The sequence below is a fragment of the Seriola dumerili genome, unplaced genomic scaffold (assembly GCF_002260705.1).
Source record: "Seriola dumerili isolate Sdu_G_001 unplaced genomic scaffold, Sdu_1.0 BDQW01000002.1, whole genome shotgun sequence".
Taxonomy (NCBI): Eukaryota; Metazoa; Chordata; class Actinopteri; order Carangiformes; family Carangidae; genus Seriola; species Seriola dumerili.
Genome location: NW_019174257.1, coordinates 11,412,547 through 11,423,248, shown reverse-complemented (window position 1 = coordinate 11,423,248; position 10,702 = coordinate 11,412,547). Strand labels below are relative to the sequence as shown.

Sequence of the window (10,702 nt, the reverse complement as noted above, 5' to 3'; positions counted from 1 at the left end):
TCATTCTCCTACTATAGAGAGCAGCCATCTTTGAGCACCTTTGCAGACAGGGTCATTACTGTCAACCAGGATGACAATGCAGCTCTAGGAGAGTCTAAACTTATCTGGGCTCTTCTCCAGATCAATGAGTTCCTCCTGATGGTGGCACCGCAAGATAAGGAGCCAAAGCTGCAGGGCTTATGTGGAGACTTGTATACCTCAGGCTAGAGGTGCCTCATTACCTGCAGGTTCTGGTTTTGAAAGGCCTTGAGTTCCAGCCTGAACCAATGGCTTGCACCAGCCTGGACCCATTAGCATCGGCCTACTGGAGTTTATGGAAGAGGTTTGTGATGCCTGTCCCAACCATGTAGGCCACAATTCAAAGTATGACTGCAAGAACATGGATAGTGTGGAATCTAGTGCAGCAGTGTAATATTGTGGTGGTTATTAATGTATTTTCACTCTCCATTGACTGAATAACAGGAAGCTGTGAACTACTATACAATATGAAGCAGCAGGTGAAGCTGGCTCATTTTCTATATTATAGAAAAGAAGATCAACAACAGTTATAGCATTACAAATGGTGATATAACAGCCAAACTCTGGTACTGATTCCTACTGGATTCATTTTGTAAATATGTAAATTAATGCAACCATTCAATGTTGTCAGTGTTTCTGTGACAATAACACAGGCAGACATTATTACAATACTATTACAGATTGAAAGCCTACAAAGGGAAATGATTATGGCACAAAATATCACCAATCAGCCAAATATATAAAGTTAAGACTCAGAATCAGGGAAAGACATGATGTAACAGAAGTGCATTGCAATATTAGGAGGATAAAGTTAAATTTTAGTGTTCATCAGTTGTAGCTGTAGTTTTCCTTCAGGTTGACTTGGCTCTCCAAGACCTTCTCTGCCATTTTCAGGGGCCTGGAGAGGCTTTGGGATTTCAAGTTGACACTCAAGGGCCTGGGGACTGTTTTGGATTTCAACATGACAGTCATGGGCCTGGGGCCTCTTTGGGAATTAAACGCAACTCTCTTCTGGATGCCATCAGCAGATGCTGGATTGAGAGAGACAGATAGACAAAGTATTTACATACTCTAATCATCCAAAATCTAAAACCAAATTTCCAAGATATTGTACATGATTAATATTTCTCAAAATCATGAGTCTATCCTGTAGATATTACAGATTCAAAACACTATGACAAAGTTACACAAAGTTATTTTATTAAAAGCTTATTTTGTGATATTTCTGGTCTCAGCTTCGGCGCTGCTGAGGTAGGATTTGGGGGTTGGGTTTGCTGGGTTGTAACTGTGGGAAGGAGAGGTCCTGATTCCCACCTGACATCCGGATACACTCTTCCTTGTGTCGTTCATCCCATGCTTTCAGTTTACAGGACCTGGAGCAGTAGAAGACCTTGTGGCAGCGGCTACAAGCTGTCAGCTTCACGGACACAGAGCGACCACACTGATAGCAGAATTTAAACAATGGTTTCCTAGGAGAAAACATAGAGTTGGAAACAGGCTCCTGAAAGGTTTGTGTTGCTTTATTTTCCCTCTCAACTCTCACGCTAAAATTTGATTTGAGTCAGTAGTAAGCATGACAGGGGATTGATAAAGAAAAGGGACAGGGTGCCTCATATGAATGTGTGTTTGTACCTGTGTTTTTCTGTTATGTGTGGTAGACTTTCACAGCTGAGGAGGGGCCTGTTTGAGGAGATGGCACCTGCCCCCTTGTGCACAAACCTCTCTGCACTACTGGTACCTGTTAGTACACATGCACACACACATGCACCCACTATGATTTACAACCATACTCACAAACACAAAACAACTGTCTTTTTTTTTTTTTTTTTGGCACAAATGCAATGTACTGACCATTTAGTGTGAGATGTTGTTCTCCGTCTAAATTCTCGGTCTCCCACTGGCCAGCAGTCCGTCTCAGCAGATCTCTCATCATGCTCAGCAACTGGCGCCGTGCTTTGAACGTTTCCCTCTCCCGCATGCTCAGAGCGTGGAAGGGAGTGTTGGCAATACGCAAGTCCTAGATGGTAACATACAGACGGCTATTCAGATGAAATGATGTGGCAAAGAAATAAACAAAAAACTACTTAAAGCTTTTTCTAACTATAGCCTCAAAAGTACCACAAAGTTAAAGTTACAACTAGGATTTATTGCAGGGCTTTTGTAGTGTAATGTACTAAGACTGTACAGGTGTACATTATAATAATATAGTGGTAATCCAGTGTATGGTACATTATGTGTGTATCTGTGCTCAGCCATGCAAACTTTTTCATTCCCTGCAAAGACTAAATAAAGTTTATTGAATTCAACTAGATGTATAGAGAGTTCTCACAAAAGGTGCCTTACCTGATTAAAGGAGTGGTGTGCATAGTCGACTGCAGTTCCCACAACATCACCCACCATAATTGGCATCAAGATGTCAGCACCAGCTTTGGCTAACACATCCAACTACATCACAGATACAAATATGCATGACTGAACGACTCAAAGTAGCGACTGATTTTTTCACTGTTAATTTATTAGGAGGATATACTGTATGTTGGAAATTTAGAAATGCCTTATAATGTCACTGCAATTTCTCTCTTGTCTTTAGGATGTTTAACACTCATATATGGCTATTTGTTTGTGTGTGTGTTTGTTTGGGTACCAGCTTAGCTCTGTTGCCACCTAAGTGGTAGTTGATGTTTGCGAGAGCGCAGAGAGCGCTGCCCACCCCACGGCCAAGGGGGATGTTGGGATCTGCACCACCTTTCAACAGCTCCTCCACTGCCTAAGCAGGAAAAAGAAACAGGGACCAGGCAAAAAAGAAGTTTTGTGCACGTGTGCAGTATGTGTATGTGTGACTCTGTGTGTGACTCTGTGTGTGTGTGTGTGTGTGTGTGTGTGTGTGTGTGTGTGTGTGGTCTACCAGGTCATTGCCACTTGCTATAGCCAGGGAGAGAGGTGAGTGTCCACTCCAGAGGAGGTCTGTGCTGGCTCTGTGGGAGAGCAGAAGGGCCACCACCTTACTGGCATTCTGTCAGAAAACAAACACATACGTCCATTAAATAGAACAAAATATTACTGTGAGAAAAGCTCATGATTTTTGTGATTTTCTGCCTCGCACTAAACATCCCACAGCTGTTAGCTTTTTGAAGAGGAAACTGTTTCTCCAAAAAGATTTTAAATATTAAATATCTACGTAGCCAAATTATTGCCTTTCATTTTTTCCAGACACATTAAAAGTCATGTTATTCAAAGTAAAATCACATAATACACTCTGCATGTATTTTTTCCTTGTAACATGTGTCCCTTGTCATTCTATGGGATTGGGTGAATTCAAAATAATCATGTATCATGTGTGCAACATGCTACAGATTTCAACATGAGCATGTGCATGCACAGTATGTACTGACCCGGTAGTCACTGTCTCTCTGGCAGGCCACATGCAGGGCCGTCCTGCCTCCTTCTTTGAGATGTGACCACTCATCTGTGCTCAGTGGCTTCTGAGCCTTCATGAAAATCTGTAAAAGACCAAGAGAGAAACTCTTTTCTCTTTTCAGTTTAACTATTGCCAAAACCATTACTACCAAGGACACAAATTAAGCTTCATGTGCAAGAACATACGCACCCTATCCGGTTCATAGATCTTGTCCTGGTCTTGTGCCTGTGCATCTGGGTCGTTGATAGTGTACAGCAGCAGTTCTGTGATTCTGGGGCCTGGTGAACCTGGCAGTGCTGCAGCTACATGCAGGGGATAAAGGCCTCTCCTCTACAATGATGAATTTCATGGTTTTTGGAAAAGATGGACAGAAGGTGTGCGGGAGGGAGGAGTGCAATATACATGTTCTCATTTTGTTTTGTGTGTGTTTGTTTCAAGATATGAGATATATTAATTTTAAGATATCACTCATTTGGTTTCTCCGTGGTTCAACAAACTTGTAACCCCCCACCCCCATTAATAAATTTCTCCTTTAGAGGAAGTAAAACACTAATTCCTACCTCAGGTGGAAGGGGAATGTCAGTACGAGCTCCACACAGCAGCAGTCTCCTGACAGCCTCAGTGTCAGCTGCCATAACTGCTAAAAAGATGACAGGCATGGGAACCTTGGATACGTTGGGGTCAGCTCCCCGTTCTAATAACAGCTTCATGGTTTTCAAACGAAGACGGTGTCTGGTCAGACAGGCACACAACAAATAAAAGTTATTCAGAGAGACACATATGGAAACGAGGCAAGTATCATCAGAACAAAACAAACAGTGGGGTGAAAAGAGAGAGAAAGAGAACTGACTCAATTTTCATAGCAGCCATTTTGCGTACAGTCTCCTGTGTGTCAGAGCGCTGAGGAATCCCTGTGCGACTCAGAGCTTCTGCCGAGAGCTGCATCACTTCCTCTGTGACCTGGATGTTATAGCTGCTGACAGAGCGGGCAGAATCAAAGGTCTGATTCTGGGTCAGGTCTTTGTCTTTGCCCTGCTGCAGACAGACAGATGAGTGGACATCAGTGTGTTCAAACAAGTACCAACCTATCAAACCAATTATAGGAAGGGAACTCTTTATACCTGAACTATTGTTGCTGCCTTAGCTCGGCATTCCTTCCACTGCACGCTGCCCAGTGCAATGTGTCCATCCAACACCTGAATGGAGCGCTCCACACTTCCTCTCTCCTCTTTATCCTCTTCATGAACATGCCTCACTTTCTCCTCTACACCTTCCTCGACCTCCTCACTCAATTCCACATCCTTCTTTCTCAACTCAATGACTGTTTCCTTGCCTTTTACTTCACTTTCCCTTGTTTGATCATGTTCTTCCACAGTCTTTCTCTCCTCACCGTTGCTCTCCCCCTCATAATCCCTATGGCTGCTTTCTGCTTTCTCTCGAACCTCTCCCTCTCTTTGTTTCTCCTTCCTGTCCTCTTCTCTCTCCTCCACAAGTTGGTGTTCGGTGTCCGTAGGGGTCTCAGGTTCATTTAGGCCAGGCTCAGTAATGAGCTCACTATCATTGGACGCTTTACTGCTGATATGTGAGATGTGCTGTGTTAATTCTTCTGCTGTCCTGAAAAAATACAACAGATAGGGAACATAAATTAATACATCAGTTTGTTTTAGAGACACACCTCATAACTGTTGTAAGGAGTCACACAGCTCTGAATATAACATTTTCATGACCATTATCACTTTGCTTTATCTTAATTATTAACAGTGGGAGATATCAGCTGTGCATAACAGGATATACATTATATACAGTTTCTGCTGAATGATATGTGAAAGCAGTGGTATTAGCTGTATCCTTACTGGTCACAGAGTTGGCTCTGGCTGGTCTGCATAGTGGTCTGGGGTCTGTCATGAAGCCCAAGTGTGTCTCTAGTGAAGCCCAGTTGGCTGATCTGGGGACTGCTCCCACATGCAGATGGAGACCTCAAAACCTGATGACACATTGCGGTAGAGGCTGTTTCATTTCAATCGTCTGTGCAAAACATAGTTTCATACATATGAACTCTGGGTCATGAGAAAACACTAAGAAACAAGACTAAGAGTCTACAGCCATTCTTAGGCCCAGTGGTGCTTTAGGTTAAAAGCTAACATCAGTGTTAACATCAAGCTAACATGCTCACATTGACAATGCTAACATGCCATTCTTAAGCAGGCATAATGTTTACTGTGTTCACCATCTTAGTTTAGAGTGTTAGCATGTTAGCAGCTGTTGATTAGCACTCAACACAAAGCAAAGTTGAGGCTGATGGGAATGTCATTAGTTTTGCAGGTATTTGGCCAAACCAATTTATGACGCAAGTTCAAATCTTGACCAGATGATGGCGCTAGAAATTCACTGACGTAACCACAAGTGTCTGTGCAATGTTTGGTCCCACTCTATGTAGTAGATGTTGAGATATTTGGTGAGAAAAAGATATGGAGAAAAAGTCAGATGATCACCAAAGTCTAATGGATTCATATTCTGGTCATCATGGATGTCTATACAAATGTCCATGGCAGTTTTCAACATGTCTTTAAAAAACAAAAATTTCATATTCGCTCTGATTGTGCTGTTGATTTTAGTTCTCTTTAGTAACTATTTTCCTTGTAACCTTGTTGCTATCATGGTTGTTTGATTCATTTCATGTGAAGCACTTTGTTGCTTTTTTAAAAAAAAAAGTTTTTACTTACTTATCATAAATGTCTGCACTAAATTTCTGGACAATCCTTCTAGTAATTATTGAGATATTTCAGTGTGGATCAGAGGACTAACCAACAGACCAACACCGCCATCCATCGAGCATGACTAAAAACTACATTAAGTTCAGTCTTACTTGAGATTTGGGAGACGGTTCAGCCAAAGTGGTGTGCAGAGAATGAAAAGGGTAGTAGACAACATGGCACACAGCCAGGGCAGACATGCCTTCACAGTTCAACTTGTCAATGTCAGCACCCAGATTCAACAGCAGCTGGATCACGTCATTGTGGCAGTTTACCTGACAGGTACAAGAAAAAGACAACAAACATAAAGCAGTCAGAGAGACAAACATGACACTAAAACCAAAGAACAATAAAAAAGCCTTTGAATGTTTTATTCATTTTACTTTAATTGTTGACTCTAATTGTTAATGGATAACAATCAAAGAGCAAATGAGTGAAAAAACTGAATCAACAAACAAAGAGCCAAAAAAAAAACCCAACAACTAATAATGTGTTACTGTGGCAGCAATCAGTGCAGTGTGTCCCTGTGAATCTGCTACATCAGGGTGGACCAAACCAGTCCGGAGGATCTGAGAAACAGCCTGCAGTTCCCCTAGGGAGGCGTGCTGTATCATCCGCTCTGAGCTGACTTCCAAAGGCCCTTTGGGACCAAAACGTTCCCTGTTCAGAGCGAGAACGGCAGCCACGTCCCAGCCCACATTTTCAGCATGTCGTCTGAGAGACACACACAACAGATCAGTCACTTGCAGTACTGTTTGCAGTCATACCTGTGCAGGATGCACACATCTTTTTTTTTTTAATTTTTCACAGTACAATATGTTTTGCTACCAATGCTCAAACAACATTTTTTTGATGTACTGTATGTCTGACCTGTGTTTGTGTATGTGAGCCTGCATGCGGGCCTGTAAGGGCAGAGTGGAGAGTGGGTCTCGTTCATAGCCTTGGTACGGATTAATGTCCGGCTCCCACAGCTCGCCATAAAACAGTTGATCCAACTCTCTTCTTCGGCCAGGGGGAAGTGGCAAGTGGTCGCCATCTGTTGAGTAACTCTCCATGCCGGGGGGAAGGATAAAATTCTCATCTGACTGCAGCAGCTCTCTGTCTGTATGCACCTGAAGAGGATGGGGGACTAATTTATCTGCTTTGAGTGAAGTCACAAAGCTCATATAATTAATCATTATAGCAGTATTTTACCTCAGAGTGTGTCCTGGCTTCTGTGTGTAAACTACTAGAGAGAATGGGAGGCTGGTGAGGAGAATAAAGAAGAGCAAAGAGGTCAGTTGAAGCAAATGTGTACATATTAAATTACATAATTTATCAATTTTGATTGCTTAAGCACTACATATGTATAGATGTAAAAGAAATTATATATCCACTTCTTCTTTGTAAGACATTATTTTGCTTACATTGTCCAGTAGCGGGGGGCTGACTATTATAATGGTTTGATGACAAAATGTAAGTGTGAAAAAATACTTCCAAATACAACGACATAGTGTCTCAAAGTCGTTTTGGTTCTGGACCTACGGTCAGGAGAGATGTTTTACATCTTTTTGGCTGGGTCATTGTTTTAACTTTAATGTGTAAGCAAATATGAATACAGATGCTTTAGCCAAATGGCCTGTGAATGACACAGTGGTCAGCATATACCTGAGTCGAATCTGTGGTGGCATCTGGGTCCATGTAGGCAGCATATTCTGGAAAGTTCTTCAGGCTAAAGCCCTCTTCTACAGTGGTGCAGAGCTTTAGCAGGCATTCCCTGAGCCATAGACCCACATCCTGACGGCCATCTGGATAACTAACCACACCTGGACCAAACCTCTGGTCAGCATAGTACAAGCCCTGAGAGGAGGGGAGAGGTTCATTGTTATTTATAAACTAAAAACAAAACCTACCCAAATATCTGTCATCATCCATCCATCCATCCAGTTTGCCTGAAAGGTGGTTCCATCAGGGAACAGTTGCTGTCCATATCCTTCCTTTCTGTTGAGGTAGAACTTGCCAATGAACTTGTGGCCTGTGGGCCAGCAGTACAGTCCGTCCCCATGCCTGTAGTCTTTGTAGAAAGAGCCCTCATAGAACTACACAAAGGAGCAGACAGGGAAATCAAACAGTAGTTTGCTTTATTTACGGGTAACTCCAGGAGACAGTGAAAAAATGTCATTATGTTTTATATAAATGCTTTCTGCCATTCACACAGGACATACAATACCATGATGACCTTTCTATTATTGCCTATTTTTGCAAAAATATACAGTAAATTCCTAAAACTGAACACAGCTAGCTTGCTGAAGAAAACTGGCAAAAATGGTCTGACATATTTTTAGCCTGAATCTTTATCATGTTCAGTGGAGGAAAGTATGTGAGTACATCACCTCAACTACTGTACAGTACAATGTTGAGGTACTTTACTTGCATATTTCCATTTAATGCTATTTTATACTTATACTCCACTAGATTTCAGATTTATTTATTTGTTTACATTTATTTGACAGTTTTAGTAACTAGTTACTTTGCAGATTCAGATTATTTATAGAAAATATAAACAGCAAAAAATGTTGAATGCATGACCTTTACCAGTATTTCTACACTGTTGTATTGTATTATGATCTTCCATCACTGCCAACAGGCAAATATATATTAACCTGAACTGGGCAATTCTGTACGATGAGTGCTTTTACTTTCAGCAAAGTATATGTTGATGTTTATACTACTTTTACTAATGTACAATTATGAAAGCTTGACTTTTACACGTAACACTATTTCTTCAGTGTGGTGTTGCTCCTTCGTCCAGCACTGATCATGTTATTTTCACATTAGTTACCTCTCCGTTTCTCCAGGTGTACCTTCCTTTGCCGTGTTTGAAACCGTTCACAAAGTCTCCCTCATATCTGGATCCGTCGGACCACTCCTGAACACCGAGCCCCTCTCGTCTGTCTTCACCGCTTTGAGCTCCTCTGTGGCCGGTGCTTTTCCTCCCTGCCCCTGGATCCGCACGCCCTCCTCCTCCTCTCCCCTGCGGGGCTGCCGCTACACCTTTACCGGTCGTCGACAGCATTTTAACCGGTACGTATCCTCTCTTAAAGTAACTCACCTGAATCCATTAGAGTACAACAGCAGTTAGTTTACAGTAAGCTTTAACGGAGGTTTCTAGTTAGAGGCGGGAGAAAACTTTAACTATCAGAATCAGATTTGAGTTTTGACTCTGCTGTAACGTTAAGCGACGATTGTCATGACAACAGTAGAAACCTGTGCGGGTGGAGAGTTCTCACGCATGCGCAGGCGAAAAGCAAAGTATATGAAAAGTTTTTTTAAAAAACACGTGACTTTAGTCCCAATCATACTTAGTTTTAATCATTTCAGGCACTCATTTGCAGCAGTTTACAACAGTTTATTGTAAATGTCAGTATTAGTGCAATAAGCTACTTCAAGTTATAGTTTTTTGATACATGAATGATTTACTGTAGTATGTTTTTTTTTTTTTATCAATTTGAGTGAGTTATTATCTAAGATAAATAATAAACAAATAGAGTGTTTATTATTTATTTATTTATTTAATCCTTAATGTAAACCAGGAAGTCTCATTTAGGTTGTGATATCTTTTTCAACAGAGATGTGTACAAGAATAAACATGCACACTCTTCTTCATGGACCTGACATGATTTTATACTTCAGTGTAATTTTCTGACAAATCTGTGAATAATTCAAATATGTAGACAGAACTAGAGTAGAGTAAACCTAGGGTTTTTGGGGCCCCTGGACAATTGCCCTCTTTGCCAAGTTGATGTTGAGAAACGGGATTTACAGATTAGTGCACCTTTAATGGCAAGTTGCTGTCTTGCTGACTTGTTAGAAAACTGGTAAGAAATTAGGAATTTTTCAGTAGCCTTTAACAAACAGATCCACATTTGTAAAAGTATGTTTACTCTACAGAGTAAAGGTAGAGTGAGATGATTAAATATAAACAGGAGAGGAGAGTGAAAGTAGGTCACTGTTAGACAGCAGGGTCACCTTGTTGAAGGTAAGTGTCCCTCTATAGGATCAGTGAAGCAGGACCACCCTGTCTGTGTGTGTATTCATACAGTATGTTACCTGACACTTACCCTGTAACTGACATTGCTGCGTCTGGTTTCAGCCAATGCTGTGGGAGTTAGGTAGTGGTAGATGACAGTTAGTTCAGTTAGACATTTCACCATTAATATTTCCTCCCTCAGATAATATTTGTTCCGGCGTCCAAAAAAAAAGCCCAAGAATAATCTGAAACTGTCAATATGCATTAGTTTGGCTGTAAACAGTGAATTCAATTAAATGTTGTTCTGTAGGATAACTGTATCTTTTAATAGTAGAAATAATCATTAATGTAGAGTTGATGGAAGGTCTGCAATGATCCTTATGATCACAGCTCCTATACTGTAGTTTTGATCAATCATGTGAAGGAAATTCTACTGTGCTCTCACAGCATAGTGGCAAACATGTTTAATGGTGTTGAAGACAGAATAAAAAACAATCATGGAGG

General features: G+C 41.3%; 1 protein-coding gene across 1 annotated transcript; it reads right to left on the bottom strand.

Annotated features, from left to right (window-relative positions):
• Positions 1–846: 846 nt before the first annotated feature.
• On the bottom strand, positions 847–9,244 carry ankmy1 (ankyrin repeat and MYND domain containing 1). Its single transcript, XM_022768134.1, has 20 exons — positions 9,011–9,244; positions 8,121–8,267; positions 7,837–8,028; positions 7,384–7,434; positions 7,060–7,301; positions 6,687–6,903; positions 6,303–6,464; positions 5,290–5,420; positions 4,558–4,786; positions 4,287–4,471; positions 3,997–4,168; positions 3,622–3,766; positions 3,411–3,484; positions 2,924–3,031; positions 2,663–2,785; positions 2,362–2,463; positions 1,870–2,035; positions 1,651–1,756; positions 1,333–1,487; positions 847–1,049 (listed from the first exon to the last, which is right to left on the bottom strand). The coding sequence occupies exons 1-20, from the start codon at positions 9,242–9,244 to the stop codon at positions 847–849; spliced, it is 3,144 nt and encodes a 1,047-aa protein (XP_022623855.1).
• Between the last annotated feature and the right edge of the window lie 1,458 nt (positions 9,245–10,702).

What these genes read in the sequence shown, in the direction of transcription:
- ankmy1 (XM_022768134.1), bottom strand. Translation starts at nt 9,244, where the DNA reads ATGCTGTCGACGACCGGTAAAGGTGTAGCGGCAGCCCCGCAGGGGAGA. An exon ending in AAGCCAGGACACACTCTGAG is followed by an intron (nt 7,302 to 7,383) that starts GTAAAATACTGC and finishes CATCCTCTTCAG; the next exon opens with GTGCATACAGACAGAGAGCT. An exon ending in CTGCACTGATTGCTGCCACA is followed by an intron (nt 6,465 to 6,686) that starts GTAACACATTAT and finishes TGTACCTGTCAG; the next exon opens with GTAAACTGCCACAATGACGT.